Source organism: Eschscholzia californica, unplaced genomic scaffold (genome assembly GCF_041429995.1).
Source record: "Eschscholzia californica isolate CP2 unplaced genomic scaffold, dmEscCali1.0.p SCAF_1, whole genome shotgun sequence".
In the NCBI taxonomy this organism is placed as follows: Eukaryota; Viridiplantae; Streptophyta; class Magnoliopsida; order Ranunculales; family Papaveraceae; genus Eschscholzia; species Eschscholzia californica.
Window position 1 is genome coordinate 80,678,327 of NW_028238198.1, and position 15,731 is coordinate 80,694,057.

The window sequence follows — 15,731 nt, forward strand, 5'->3', positions numbered from 1 at the left end:
TTGTTCGCTAGTTTTCCCTCGAACCTTTCCAATTGCTTATGAGAAGACCAAGAGCTTCAAGTGTAGCTCCTCTACTTGGGACACGAGCAAACAATTTGATCTCCCACCTTGTTGTATAGCTAGCACACCAATGGTGGTTGGAAAAGAAGAACTCCTTTCTTCTTGACTAGATAGATAGTTAATGGGAATTAGCTCACTTTCTCCTCTCTACTTGATGTGGTAGAGTAAGAAAGCTTAGAGAGAAATTCCACACCTTATTCTCTGCCCTAAGAGTGTTTATATAGAACCCTAATAAGAATCCACCTCCTTTTAGGTTTCCTAAAACACCCTTTAGAATAAGATTTAGGGAAATAGTCGAAAATAGCAACTATTGGTATTTTCTCAATTCCCTAAGGAGGAGGTGTCCAAACACCACAAAAATTGGCAGATATAATGTTTATTATATCAGAAACTAACCCTCCAAAATTCAGCCCAATCCGAGTCCTAGAAGTACCCGAACCGGTCTAGGCCCAAAAATCCTGTTTTTGGCCTTTTTGTACTATCTTTGCCTAATTCCTTTTTAGGCCTATGAGATATGTTTATGGGACACTCCCATGATTATATCTCACTCCCACTAGTCATATCCTAGATCAATTTGTCACTCTTATGTGTAACCCATTGTAGGATCCGATCGAAGTTAGCCGCGAATTACTTCGTAATTCGACGATCGTAGTTGGTCTCTAGCTACAACTCTACGATCCCTAAATCAATCGGACTTGATGATCTTCCACATCAATTGTCCTATCCGACAAATTGTTCGCATTGTCACCTTGGTCGAAGGACATCTCCTTCAACTCCTTCAGTTGCTTCAATTTCTTCAATCACTTATTCATCTTCTTCGCCAGAACCGATGTCAAATCCCATCACATAGTCTTCATCTATGTTTTGATCGAAGGATTCAATTACCATTTTATGGTGAAAAAGGTGTTTGTTTGATGTCTTTTATCATTGAATTTGCTCTTCTACTACATATGATATAGAACCAACATCAATCAAAGAGAGATTAATAGATAAATAGACACAAGATAGAGAAGGAACAGAAAGCTCTTTTGAGGGTTTTCTTTTAACTAGACGAAGCAAGTTTCTATCTATCTCAATCAAATCAATGAAGACAGTGGTTTATCGATCGGCTTCAAATAGAAATTGAAATGGTCGTCTTTACTCAAAGCAACATGCCACTAAGGTAATGTTAAAAATGAAATACGACTAAGAATCGATTGCTCTGTTCGTATTAGAGAACATATTGTAGTCACCTTTTGAAGCGTCGTTCATAAAATTGAGCAGTTTCCGGAGAATTATATCTCGGAATTTAGTCTCTTTTATGTTACTCAGTTACTTAAGTGAGGCTATTTTCTTTTCATGTTCGTCAGTGGTGATGGTGGTGATGGTTCATTATTTCCCTTATCCGGATTCCTTTCTTTGATTCTAAATAATTGTTATGTTTCTTTGTTGGTCTTTAGGGCCTGTTTTGTTGGTCTTCAGGACCTTTTGTTTGTTTTCTTTTTTAGTCAGGATCGAGTGTTTGATCATGGAAAATCATTGGGAGTTTCTCCAACAACTTACAACTCTCTCTACCGATGTACCGATATCAGTCAGAGTCCAAAGTTCATCCCTCCGCCTGAAGTAGAAGAGGCGCAGATCGGAGATCTGGACGCCGACATTTGACGGCGAGAAGAGAAGAATGTGAAAGAAGCAACGGTTATAACACTACCCACTGATGGTTAGTGGTGACTACACCAGAAGTAGACCACCAATTAGATCAGGCAGCTCTAGAGGCACCTCATGTGGACATAACTTGTCTTGTTTATCCGTTTTTTGTTGTGTCTTTGATTTTTCAACTTCATGATGTAATTCTCATTAGCCTTTTGGCCTATATATGAAGTTTGATTCCAAAAAAAAAAAAATTTATACACACAATCAAATATATATAGGCATTGGAACATAAATATCAAAAAAACTACTTAAAATGCTTGTTGTAGGATTTGAACTCAAGTTCCTCATGAGCAGAACTACACTATGACCCCATTGTTACCACTGAGCCAAGGACTTATTTTTGTTAAAATTGTACATCATAACATATACATACATATGTATATATACAAAATTACTCATACTAATTCGTTTTTTGGGAGGATCCAGGGGGGTGCGCGCACCCGTGGATCCGTCCCTGCCCCCCTTAGTTTCATGTACATTTGTATGTGATGTTGTATAATATGCACATAGTTTGAATATCATACAAAGGTTTATAACTAGTATTTACTAGACCTTAAAATGTTGTAGTATGAGGTTGAAGTCACTTACGAGACACAGTAAAGCTCATAAAGATTATTTCTTTACTGACATTTTTTGCATGATCAATCACACAAATCTAACTTCACATGATTTTTATGGCTATAACATTTGTGATGTTGCCTTTTAGGTAACAAATTAAGTTTGGAAGTTTGGTAGCCTGTCCGTCCACTAATATATGTATGTATGTATGTATACATATAATTGTTCTTTATAGATTTCATGCAAATGCAAAATGGGTTTGTGAACTTTAATCAAATGAGATCGGATAAGAGACATTTGAGATGTTAGAGAAAACTATATTTGTAAAATCAACCGAGTACATTGATTTCATTTGGTAGAGGTATCTAAAAGAGATTGCCAGAAGCAATGCAGTTGGTCAGCATTATGAGATGTTAGAGGAACACATATCCCTATTAGAAATCACAAGTCACTATCTCCATCTTTTGTGTGATACTTTGAATTTCAATGAAGTAGATAGAGTCGTATGAATAATTAGGTACTTTAAATTAATTGATTTTTTAGGTTGATATAAGTTTCCAAATTCAATGATATAAGTTTCAAAAAATCCGAAATTAAAAATCAAGAGAGTGTTAAAAATTAGATGGATTGATCTAGCTTTGTTGAACTGTAGTAATTGTATTAATGATCTCACTCTTTAATTCAACAATCACACAATATTATTGTAAGTAATTTTCCCTAGAATCATAGAAAACAAGTCAATCCTTTAATTAGGAACAACAAAACAATAAGGCGTTCCAAGAAACTACTATGTTAGTTCACTATTCCGATTTCAAATAGTTGTGACTTTTGATACTTTATCAGTATCTCTATGCACTATTGCGTTCTTCTCGACAACCTCTTGAACTTAGAGCTAATATTTGCTCAAATTCGATTCTAGATGAATGCCATACTCATAATGGAAGGTCTAGAGAAAGGTGGCCGTTTAACCGGCGTTCATTAAATCGGGAGTGTTACATGTACAAGATCCTTGACAAAATTTGTGACTTAATGACTCTTTTTCACTAAAAGACAAAAATTGATCAAAACTTTTCAAAGTTTGATTTTGATCGGGACCGTTCAAATAGCATTTTGTCAAGAATCTTGTCAAAGATTCTTTGTACATTTAGCATTTCCTAATTAAATAAGAACCGACAGAATAAGGCGGTAGTCAAAGTGCATGTCAAGTGTCAACCTCGTGAGACTAGCATCTCCCAGGGTGATGCGAGAGATTGCTTTGCACGCGCTCCCTTGCTTCAAACTTATGGCGCATATGTCTTGGCGCTTGAACTAAAGCCTCCTCCATCCAACCGTTGCTTCTCCTTTTGTGAGGCTCCAACCAACTATACCTACCAACCATTCTGTTAAGTTGATCCCATATTGGTTGTAGAATGGGAAACTGCTTCCGCCGAAATTATTACATTATTTATAGCTCGACAAATTATTACATTATTTATAGCCTAAATTACATAGGATAAATCTTGATGGCAAATTGCTTCCGCCGAGACTCGATCTCATGCCTCATGGGCTTAAGAGGGGTGTCCAACCACTGCACCAAAAGCTGGTGGACGTGGTCTTCTTTATTAGTTGACAGTTAGTAAGATATATACATAGAATAAACGTTTATCATTTTCTAAAACAAAATCCAATTTCAATATTTTTATCAAAAATTCTATATATCCCTCCATTTTGGTCCCTCCCCCAGCCCTCCGACGATGTGGCAACATATCACTGGAGTATATTTTCTCACAATTCTCTCTCCAATTGCTCCACACTCAAGCGATATGTTGCCACATCGACGAAGGGCTGAGGGAGGGACCAAAACGGAGGGATAAATAGAATTTCTCTTTTTTTTATTTAAAGAAAATGAAAAATTGAAAATCGTTATTATCTAAAAAGACATTGTCACTTTTCAACTTTTACAACCAAACCGCAAAACAACTACGAGGTGTTTGCGAAAATTCTTTCAAAATTCCCTAAATGGTAAAAGCACTTCTCTCAAGGCAAATTTGAGATAGAATTTGAGTGAAGAAGACGCTTTTAACTCTGCGGTGGACGCCTTTAAAACTCACATTTCACTAATAGGTGCCACAAAAAAACCATTTTTTTTTTCAAAAACCCTCGCCAGATCCGACGAGGGTTTCGTCCCTTTCTCCCTCTCTCTCTCATCGTCATCTTCCATTGTTGTCTTCTATCCTTGCTGAAAATCATTCCGTAAGAAGCCGAAATTATCTCTTTCCCTTTGTATATTATTCAAATCTAGGGATTCTACAACTGTACCATCTTCACTCATCAAATCTTAACTTCGGAGATCCAATACCTCTCATCTAATCACCCACTTCATATAGACGGAAAGGTTTACAGTATTAGATCTAGTGGCTCGATTTTCTTTACAAAAACAGATCTTGAGAACTGTTCATTTGTAGGACGTACTCGGGTTATTCAGATTTGTTCTTAATGGTTGAAGATCAAGTTTGTTCTTAGTTACTCGTTGCATTCCTATTTCTTCAGATCGATTTTGTAGCCATCTTTTTGCTTCCAGTGTTTTATACTTAAAGAAAAGAAACGGCGATTTAGTAGCCATCTTTTTGTTTCAGTGATTGTATGGGTGCTTCCAACATTATATGATCCTCAAGATGTAATGGAAGTCTCCGTGATGATAAGAGATTGGAGATGTAATTGAAGATCTGGGATGGTCGATGGTTTCTCCATGGTGGCCACGGTTTTCCGACGACGATTTTTCGGTGACGGCGGCGGTTTTTCGGTGACAACGACGGTTTTCCGGTGACGGTGGCGGTTTTCCGGTGACATCGACGATGGCTCTTTTTAGATTTTTTTCGTTATTTTGTCGACCTTTAGGGTCTTTTCATTCTCGACCTTCAGAGTCTTTTCATTCTCGATCTTAAGGATCTTTTGTCGGCCTTTAGGGTCTTTTTTGAGTCAGTATCGAGTCAATTTCTTTCTCTTCATGGGTACTTTACATTTAAAGGTATGTAACTCTCATGAAGTTTCCAGAGGAGAGAAATAAGAATTATTTCATGTAACATTGTGATTTTATCACTTATAAAATGAAATTTTTTCACTTGGATTGAAAAAAAAATAGGTGCCTCAAAAGTGTAAACAAGTTAAGAAAACATGTTGGTGTTGAAAATAAATTATTTTGCCTGATATGTATTACATAATAATGAAACTATTTCAGTAGAAAAGATTGTTTACTGGTTAGTTTTGACGGCAAACTGTTGGTCTCACAACTCAAATAAAACAAATATATAGAAAACAAAAAGATATACTCTTTTTTTACTTCAATGGAAGTAATAATAAGGCGTTGTTTGTTTCTTTCTGAACCAGTTTTATGTATAATTTTAGTTGTTTTATATGTTCTTGTCTTAAGATCTTAAAACAAGTATTTGTATCAAATGCACGTTTTTCAATTGATAACACAAGTTTGAATTTGATAAAGAAAATTGTTTTAGAGTCTGAATGTATCAGCAAAATAAATACATGCAAATACTCAAACTATACATGTAAGTTACACATAGATTTAGTTCAATTTCAGATTCAGACTTGAGAAAAAAACAAACAACACTTAATGTTTTATTTTGTTTACTTCATGATAAGGGTGTACGATCGGTCATAAACAAAGACGAGTCGTGATTTAGAGAGCTAGAGCTCTCACAAGTTAGCTTGAGATGTATTAGTTTCATGTCCATTTGTATGTGATATTTTTTAATACGCACAAAGTTTGAACATCATACAAAGGTTTACCACTATTAGGTGGAGCTTGAAATGTTGTAGTTAGAGGTTGAAGTCAGCTACTAGACACTGTAAAATTCATAAAAATTATTCCTTTCCACAATTTTTTGCATGAGCAATCACAAACTTCACATGATTTTTGTGGCTATAACATTTGGTATGTTGCCTTTATGTAACAAATTCAGTTTCATAGTCCTTCCAATTGTATATATACATATAATTGCATTTCTAGATTTCATGCAAAATGGATTTGAAAGTAAATGTGAACTTTAATGTGATTATATTGGTGGTAGACATATGAGATGTTAGAGAAAACTATATATGTAATGTCAACAGGGTATATTGTATCCTTTGGGCAGAGGTCTCCGTAAGAGATTGTCAAAAATGGTGCACTTGGGTAGCTTTATGAGTTAATGAATTTCTTACAAAATGAATTTGAAAAAAAACCACTTTTTGTACTACGAGGGTACCTACAATTGCAAGTATATATCCAAATTCAAGATATAAGTTTCAGAAAGTGAAAATTCTTGAGTGTTAGGATGTCAACAGATCGACCTAGCTTTATTGAATTATGAGTAATTACAGTAATAATGTCAACTCTTTAACTTTTTGACAAAACAAACATGATAAGCTGAAAAATAATAAACCCTACCAATACATTAGCATTTCCTTGTTCCATGTTTCATATACAACAATTACACAACATTATTGTACGTAATCTTCCCCAGTAAAACAACAAAGGTAACATAACTCAAAGGATCAAACATGTTTCTCACGATTCACGAAGCATAGAAATATAGAACACAAGTCAATCCTTTGATTAGAAACAACAAAACAATAAGACGTTCTGTAAAAAAGATCCAAAAAAAAAGAGCAAATACATTTACTCATAGATCCATGAGTGAAGACAGCTCTGCCAGTTCACTGTTCCATCAGGGAACCACAATGCTATCTCCTTTCTTGCACTTTCAACCGCATCACTACCATGAATTATGTTCCTGCAACAACAAAAGATGATCTAATTCACTCGGATAAAAACCTATAAGGCATGTACAATTGATTGATAAAAAAGAAGTATGTAATATGGTTAACTTGAGTAGTGGAGTGATTAAATTAGAATCATGCCCAACTATACCACATTCTACATATAGCTGATATTTTCTATGGGTTTGTTTAAAATTTTGAGTGCGCTCCACCCGATTCAATAATGGGCTAGCTTTATGTAACTACGCATTCGTTACACTGAGTCTATAGTTTAAAGCTAAAGATTACTCAAATGTGAAATTGGCGAAAGCCATAGTGACGCTCGGACTACCAAACTGAATGTGAAGATATGGTTAAGTTGAGTATGCGTTAAAATTTAAGTTTTTCTTTTTATGAAATAGCCTTAAAATTCAAGTTACATAGGGATATATAAACAAGTTTGTCTCTACTGAGTATTATTTGTGTTGGAATTCTTGCCAATTTCTAATAGTTTTGATACTTCATCAGTATCTCTATGCACCATTGCTTTCTTCTCGACAATCTCTTGAATTTTAGACCTAAAATTTGTTCAAATCCAATTTGAGACAAACTAGATATCAATGATTGAAGGTCTTGAGAATAAAAACTGACAGAATTAGGCAGTGGTCAAAGTGCATGTCAAGTGCCTTGTCGCATGGATCGCTTTGTACGCGCTCCTTTGCTTCAAATCTGTGGCACATGTGTTGTCACTTGAACTGTAGCCTTCACCATTGAACCGTTGCTTCTCCTTTTGTGAGGCTCCAACAAACAATCACCTACAGGAAGCCTCACTTTTGACCGAAAACCATTCATTCCCTCTGAATACAATTCATTCTACATCTCAATTCATTCCAACTTCGACCAAAACCTCCAGAAGATGTCAAAAAACATTGTACGGGCCAAAATCAACGAATTTCGTAGAATATGATTCATTTTCAAGTATTAGAAGTTACGGTATTCATGAGGTCCGAAACGAAGGTTCTACTAGAAGACTTTTAACATTGTCTTTGAGCAATAGGGAGATAACTCTCATAATTGTGCTGTACTATACAAGACTTTTAACATTGTCTTTGAGCAATAGGGATCCTTGCCTCTAAAAATTATTTTTCTTTATCCTCCTTGGATATTTCTTTTTTGTTTTTCCCTCTGATTGTTAAATCAAAAGAGATATGTTTTTTATTGTGTGATTTGGTTCGAACATCGACGTTTATCCAATTCTCCACTCTTTCTAAGTTATCGATTTTTCTAAGTTTTGGACACGTATCTAAACATTTTTTGAGTTTTCAGCTGCGTCATTTCCAAAGTTCGGATTGCAAACTATTTATATAATAGTATGCTTGAACTTATGAAAAAACAGATTTACTAAAAATTGGTCAAAGGAGTTAGGGTAAATTTACCTGCCCATCTCAACAGCATAATCTCCACGGATAGTACCAGGGGCAGAATCAGATGGATTGGTGGCACCTATGATCTTTCTCCCTGTAGCAACCACATTCTTACCCTCCCAAACCATGGCAACAACTGGTCCAGAAATTATATACTCAACCAATTTATTAAAAAATGGTTTTGAATTATGTTCTTCATAATGTTTCTCAGCCAACCCACGATCTACATTTATCAACTTCAACCCTAAAATTTCAATTCCCCATTAGAAAAGAAAATAAAAAACCCATTATTAAATCATGATTGAATTACAATAATTAGATCAAAATGAAGTTTAATTAGATACTATTAGTACCTCTTAATGAGAAACCTTTCTTCTCAAATCTACTTATGATTTCACCTACAAGTCCTCTTTGGACACCATCAGGCTTGATCATGATAAAACTTTGCTCCATTTTCTTCCTCAAATCCTCAAGAATTAAAATTTGTTTTTGTGAATTATGAACAAGAAGGGGCTTTATTTATGAGATTAATTATAGACCTATTATCCTAGTTTGAATGATTCCTGATCCTATTTTTAGAATTGTTCAATTGAAGCCCAACTCCTTGGGGATGAGTTACAGGATTTTGTTCCCTGGGTGAGAGGTGAGGATGGAATCATATTAGGGGGGTGCTTATAGAATTTTCAATTCTGTAATATCTCAATGCACCTAAAATATGAGCTTCCGCCGACAACCGTCGATTGGAATGGTAAGAGGTATTATCTCCCACCCTAGAGGTCAAGGGTTCGAAGCACACGCTTAACAATTCAAAAAAAAAGGTATGAGCTTCCCTACGAAAATCAGATTTTTACTAGTAAACGTATTGTAAAGCTATCTCTTCTGCATTTCTGCTTGATCAATACTATTGGTATTCGTCGTACTATTGTAAGTGTTGGTTGTCTGTTTAGTATCCGCAAAACTTACTACATGTTGGATTTTCTTGAATGAATCTCGGGATCCAATTGTCCATTGGTTATAGCGACTCTTCCTCATGGTCGTCTACTTCCCCATTTTAGACAGACTCCGGACTCAAAAGTTCTTTTTACCTGAAACTCGTTTAATGCTAGATACGAGTAAAAAAACAAATTAAATTAACATGTTTCTAATCGATCTACGCATAGTGTACTTGTATAGGACATAAATGTTAGTGGTAGGGTTTGAATAAAATCTAATAACTACTTCTATTGAGCTAAGGAGACTTTCACACACAAATTACTTTAGTCTCACATCTCTCAAAGAGAAAAACAAGCTTGTGTTTATAAGGATAAAGCTGGGTGTAAAGGGGTGTGGCCCTTGGGGTTACAATAGTGCTCTCCGGAGGAGAAACCCATCAAGTTTTAGAGGCACCCTTTCCTTAGGCACACTCAGATTTATATCTTTCACACCCTCGCGGGTCGGGTCACCGACCCGGAACCCGAACTCACCCGGACCCGATCTCGGTCTCGGTCTCGGTCTACCAGAGAAATGCCCTAATTTTTCTCTGACCTTTTCCTCCCCTACTGGCTAGTGGAAAGAGTCCACTGCCTTAAGTTTCTCAGACATTTTCTTCCACTACTGGCTAGTGGAAAGAGTCCACTGCCTTAATGATGGAGACCATCAAGATAGGCCTCACGGCCGAACTAGTTAGAGGGCCTCATGGCCGAGTCCATTAGGGTTAGAGTTTAGGAGTTTCCATGTTTTAGTATTTCCTACTAAGTCTAGGTTTAGAAGTTTCTATATTTGAGTATCTTTGATATTTAGGAATCCTAATTTGAGTCTATCTAGAAGTTTCTAAGTTCCTATAAAAGGGAGTCAGGTCTGTCCTTGTTATTCAGATCAGAGAATATTATGAATCAAGTTTATTGTTAATCAAGTTTATCGTTTTGTTCTTTACTTTATCAGTTTATTTACGTATTTTGTCATTGTTATAATGGTGGATTCCATTACTTTTACGCTTCCGCAACAATCTACATCAGCTGGTATTCAGAGCTTTAAGAATCTGGGAACAGATATTTTTTTTTTTAAATACTTCTCATCTTGAATGTTGGAATAATCTTCCGCGTTTAGGTTGGGATCCTTTAAGAGATGCACAACAACTCTATGTTGATCGAAAAGATCAAAACAAAATTAATGTCGATTCCAAAATTCCTATGTTTAATTATCAATATCATATAGATTTTTGGATTCAACAGATGGAAGATTGGTTTATAAACCAAGAAGTCCATGACGAAGATAAGGTTTTTGTCATCGAACAACACTTGTCTAAAAGAGTCTATGAAAAATTCAACGAGATGCAATGGAGACTCATTGATCAAGGAAAAAAATTCGTCGACGATTGGACTACATTGAAAAGCATCTTTAGGTATGTTTTTCTTCCTTTAGATGAATATTTTTTATATGTGGAGACAAAGATTGAATCCAGTAGACAGTTCTCGAATGTTACTTCGGTCGCCGTGTTCGATGGTATTGAAGAAGTTCTTGACGAAAAAAATAAAATTTTCTCAATGACGGAGGAACAAGAAGAACAAAGTGAATTATCCTCTTTTAGCTTGAAAAGGTCAGTTCATTCTAGTTTAGATTTGATTAAGCCATATTCGAGTTTGGTTTATAAGCAACACGAAGATGAACGTGGGAAGATCGTTCAAGTGAAGAAATTTAAGGTTGATTTTTCCATAAAATATTATGTGGTGTTTGTGGTCTTCTTCATCAAATTAAAAGATGACGGGAGATGTTGCAATTTGTTGGAAGTTTCTTTCCTACATTTATTTTTGCAAGATTCTTTTCACTATGAGATTGAAGATAGTGATTTCGTCCAAGTGGGTGTCCTTCCACCCCAATGCACCGTTCGCTCGAAGTGGGAATTAAGGATTGCATTGTTGAGTCTCACTTGAGGGCAGGTTCGTTCTCGGTCGGGGAGTATGATGGAGACCATCAAGATGGGCCTCATGGCCGAACTAGTTAGAGGGCCTCATGGCCGAGTCCATTAGGGTTAGAGTTTAGGAGTTTCCATGTTTTAGTATTTCCTACTAAGTCTAGGTTTAGAAGTTTCTATATTTGAGTATCTTTGATATTTAGGAATCCTAATTTGAGTCTATCTAGAAGTTTCTAAGTTCCTATAAAAGGGAGTCAGGTCTGTCCTTGTTATTCAGATCAGAGAATATTATGAATCAAGTTTATTGTTAATCAAGTTTATCGTTTTGTTCTTTACTTTATCAGTTTATTTACGTATTTTGTCATTGTTATAATGGTGGATTCCATTACTTTTACGCTTCCGCAACAATCTACATCAGCTGGTATTCAGAGCTTTAAGAATCTGGGAACAGATATTTTTTTTTTTAAATACTTCTCATCTTGAATGTTGGAATAATCTTCCGCGTTTAGGTTGGGATCCTTTAAGAGATGCACAACAACTCTATGTTGATCGAAAAGATCAAAACAAAATTAATGTCGATTCCAAAATTCCTATGTTTAATTATCAATATCATATAGATTTTTGGATTCAACAGATGGAAGATTGGTTTATAAACCAAGAAGTCCATGACGAAGATAAGGTTTTTGTCATCGAACAACACTTGTCTAAAAGAGTCTATGAAAAATTCAACGAGATGCAATGGAGACTCATTGATCAAGAAAAAAAATTCGTCGACGATTGGACTACATTGAAAAGCATCTTTAGGTATATTTTTCTTCCTTTAGATGAATATTTTTTATATGTGGAGACAAAGATTGAATCCAGTAGACAGTTCTCGAATGTTACTTCGGTCGCCGTGTTCGATGGTATTGAAGAATTTCTTGACGAAAAAAATAAAATTTTCTCAATGACGGAGGAACAAGAAGAACAAAGTGAATTATCCTCTTTTAGCTTGAAAAGGTCAGTTCATTCTAGTTTAGATTTGATTAAGCCATATTCGAGTTTGGTTTATAAGCAACACGAAGATGAACGTGGGAAGATCGTTCAAGTGAAGAAATTCAAGGTTGATTTTTCCATAAAATATTATGTGGTGTTTGTGGTCTTCTTCATCAAATTAAAAGATGACGGGAGATGTTGCAATTTGTTGGAAGTTTTTTTCCTACATTTATTTTTGCAAGATTCTTTTCACTATGAGATTGAAGATAGTGATTTCGTCCAAGTGGGTGTCCTTCCACCCCAATGCACCGTTCGCTCGAAGTGGGAATTAAGGATTGCATTGTTGAGTCTCACTTGAGGGCAAGTTCGTTCTCGGTCGGGGAGTATGATGGAGACCATCAAGATGGGCCTCACGGCCGAACTAGTTAGAGGGCCTCATGGCCGAGTCCATTAGGGTTAGAGTTTAGGAGTTTCCATGTTTTAGTATTTCCTACTAAGTCTAGGTTTAGAAGTTTCTATATTTGAGTATCTTTGATATTTAGGAATCCTAATTTGAGTCTATCTAGAAGTTTCTAAGTTCCTATAAAAGGGAGTCAGGTCTGTCCTTGTTATTCAGATCAGAGAATATTATGAATCAAGTTTATTGTTAATCAAGTTTATCGTTTTGTTCTTTACTTTATCAGTTTATTTACGTATTTTGTCATTGTTATAATGGTGGATTCCATTACTTTTACGCTTCCACAACAATCTACATCACTTAAGTTTCTCAGACCTCTTCTTCCACTACTGGCTACTTTTTCTCCACCGTTGGATGAAAACAACCCAAGGTCTTATGATCTGGTTTCGTACTCTATAAATAGGGATAAACTCCCAGAAGGAAAAACACACAGAAAATATTTCGTCTTCTATCTCTCTCTCTCAGTTATCTGTTTACTTCTCTCTGCCTTTAAATTCTGTCAAGATCAGGAGATCAAAATTGAAGTTTGCTTCTTCATTTTTGATAAGGAATAGTTGAATCCTATGGGACTACGTTCACATACTGCAAAACAATACTTAATTCTACGATAGCAGGGGCGTTTAAAGTCTTCAGGAAAGCGAGTTAAACTTGTGCTTCTGTTCCACCATTATTATACTACGGTCTATTTGCAGGCTCATTCTTTCTAGTTGGTTCGATTAATACTTGATTTCAGCTCTGCAAAAAGATAAGTCACTTATTTAATTTACTGTTTATTGTTCATTGAAATTTTCTTTTTACTATTCGGTTTTTTAATACTATTTTAATAACAATAAATCCCAGCATAAATATAATCCACATTGAGATTTATATCTATAATTAAGAAGATGAAGGTAATTAGGATTAAGAACATCTTCATTTGAGTTTTTCACCTTTTCAAGTTATTATAATGAATTACACAAAGTTGGTAGTAGGAGTTAATTTGAGGAATAAAGTTGGTGAGGGATTATGAAGTCTCAACTATAAATTAGTATATAATAATTCCTTAACTAGAAGTTTATTTAGATTTAAACACAACCCAGTAAAGAGTTGTCAAGAGGGAAGAAAAAGAGAAAAGATAGGACAAGATGGGCCAACTAAATATTTGATGCTTATAAAGATGACACCAATCCATCATGAGATGTTGAATTATTTCAGGTTTGATTAGAATTGGATGTTTGAGTTGAGATGCCATTATTGTTGCCATGAATTTCAGGATTTCATCTAGACAAGACTAGTGTGGTCTCTCTCTCTCTCTCATCATGGACCTCGTCAGATAGTGTGCTATGTCGGGCAGATGTGGGAGTCTCTTAGGATGGGATCATTAGACAAAACAGAGATGTCCTTGGCCACATTCCTCTCGAGTCCTAGGCTCCTAGCCAGTATACGTGGTCGGACAAGATTTAAATAAAGAAAGTTATAAAAATGTTCATAAATCTTATCTGACCACATACTCCGGTCAAAATTCAGCTGAGATTGCGACCAGACAAAGAGTCATTTTTAGCTGAAGAGGAAAATAAATTTTTTAGCATGTTAATAGTCAAAATAGTGTGGATTAGCTTGACAAGCTTAAGAAGGTTTCACTTCAACGACTATTAAAGTGACTTCGACTACTTGCGAGTATTTAAATTGGAGTAATGTTAGAGAACAAAACAAAATTGTGCAGCTTCTAGGCATAAAATTTGTACGACTTGTTGTGATTCGTTGTTTAGTGGATCAGAATCATCAAAAACACGAATCACGACAATCCATATAGGGTTTCTGCTTAGAATCTATTGGTTTTTCTTATTTCCTAACATTTTTTTTAATGGTAGACGATGATGATTGCGATCTCTTTATCCAAGACAAGTCAGATAATATATATTGTATATGGAACTCATATATCATGTTATTTCAAATATATATTGCAATTAGATTAAGAATTGATGAAATCATAACAACAACCTCATAACCACTACAACTTATAAGATGCAATATGTGAATAAAAATGGATCATACCTACATGTTGTATATAGGGGTACAGATTTAACCCTTAAATTTGGTCTCCCCATTTGGACGGTCCCTAATGAGTTTGGATGCTTAATTTTGAATATGACCTGTTAAACTGATTTTCATCTCCTATCAATCTATCCTTTAGCTAGGCGGGTCATAGTGGTCTGTGTCAGCAAACCTAGTTGTAAACTTGTCTGGCTTTCCCAACTAGAACCTCTTGCAAGAGAACCCTTATTAGAGTACCAAACAATATATTATGTTGTTTCGAAAAATACTATGACCTAATGGAGGTTGGAGCCGTCTTATACTCCTAATCTTTATTAGAGTCGACTGTTGTTAGTCTCGAAGGATAGAGATCAAAAGACATGATAGTTCTACGTCGATCGGTTGTATTGAGGAATATCTGAAGTATGGGATATTAAGTTTATTAAGAAGTTCCCGACGAATTCTAGTGCCTTCTCTAGCTTGGGGTTTGTTAGACTTAGGTATAGACGGCAAAATATGGATCTATATCTCGCACCAGCCACATCATTTAACTATGTAATGTTTTGCATAATCATATGGTAAACCTATATTCTCGCATGAGCCACATCATTTGACTCTAGAAAAATATGTGGTTTTCCTATCCCTTACAAGATAGTTTTAAAACTAAAAGAACCCACTAACATTTTACTTATCCGTGTACTTACTCGGAACACGTAATACTCTGGGTTGCTACTTTTTATGTTACACCAGTCATGTTGTTCTTGACTTAAGAACCACCTATGTCCAGTGTGGTCTAGTTGCAGATAGTATAACACTCGTAGACCACTTCATGTTTCTCTGACCAATCTAGGCGTAAAATCACCTACAAGGCCTCGTGATCAGTATGTAAGATAAGGTGTGTAACCTAAATTTAAAAAGTCTTTGTATA

The 15,731-nt window shown here is 35.5% G+C and overlaps 1 protein-coding gene across 1 annotated transcript; it reads right to left on the reverse strand.

Annotated features, from left to right (window-relative positions):
* Nucleotides 1-6,713: 6,713 nt before the first annotated feature.
* On the reverse strand, nucleotides 6,714-13,772 carry LOC147569753 (nucleoside diphosphate kinase 1-like). Its single transcript, XM_086656272.1, has 5 exons — nucleotides 13,720-13,772; nucleotides 9,295-9,570; nucleotides 8,822-9,188; nucleotides 8,481-8,712; nucleotides 6,714-7,079 (listed from the first exon to the last, which is right to left on the reverse strand). The coding sequence occupies exons 3-5, from the start codon at nucleotides 8,919-8,921 to the stop codon at nucleotides 6,965-6,967; spliced, it is 447 nt and encodes a 148-aa protein (XP_086512398.1). The 5' UTR covers nucleotides 8,922-9,188; nucleotides 9,295-9,570; nucleotides 13,720-13,772; the 3' UTR covers nucleotides 6,714-6,964.
* Nucleotides 13,773-15,731: the final 1,959 nt, after the last annotated feature.

What these genes read in the sequence shown, in the direction of transcription:
- LOC147569753 (XM_086656272.1), bottom strand. Translation starts at nt 8,921, where the DNA reads ATGGAGCAAAGTTTTATCATGATCAAGCCTGATGGTGTCCAAAGAGGA. An exon ending in GAAAGGTTTCTCATTAAGAG is followed by an intron (nt 8,713 to 8,821) that starts GTACTAATAGTA and finishes TTGAAATTTTAG; the next exon opens with GGTTGAAGTTGATAAATGTA. An exon ending in TATGCTGTTGAGATGGGCAG is followed by an intron (nt 7,080 to 8,480) that starts GTAAATTTACCC and finishes TTGTTGTTGCAG; the next exon opens with GAACATAATTCATGGTAGTG.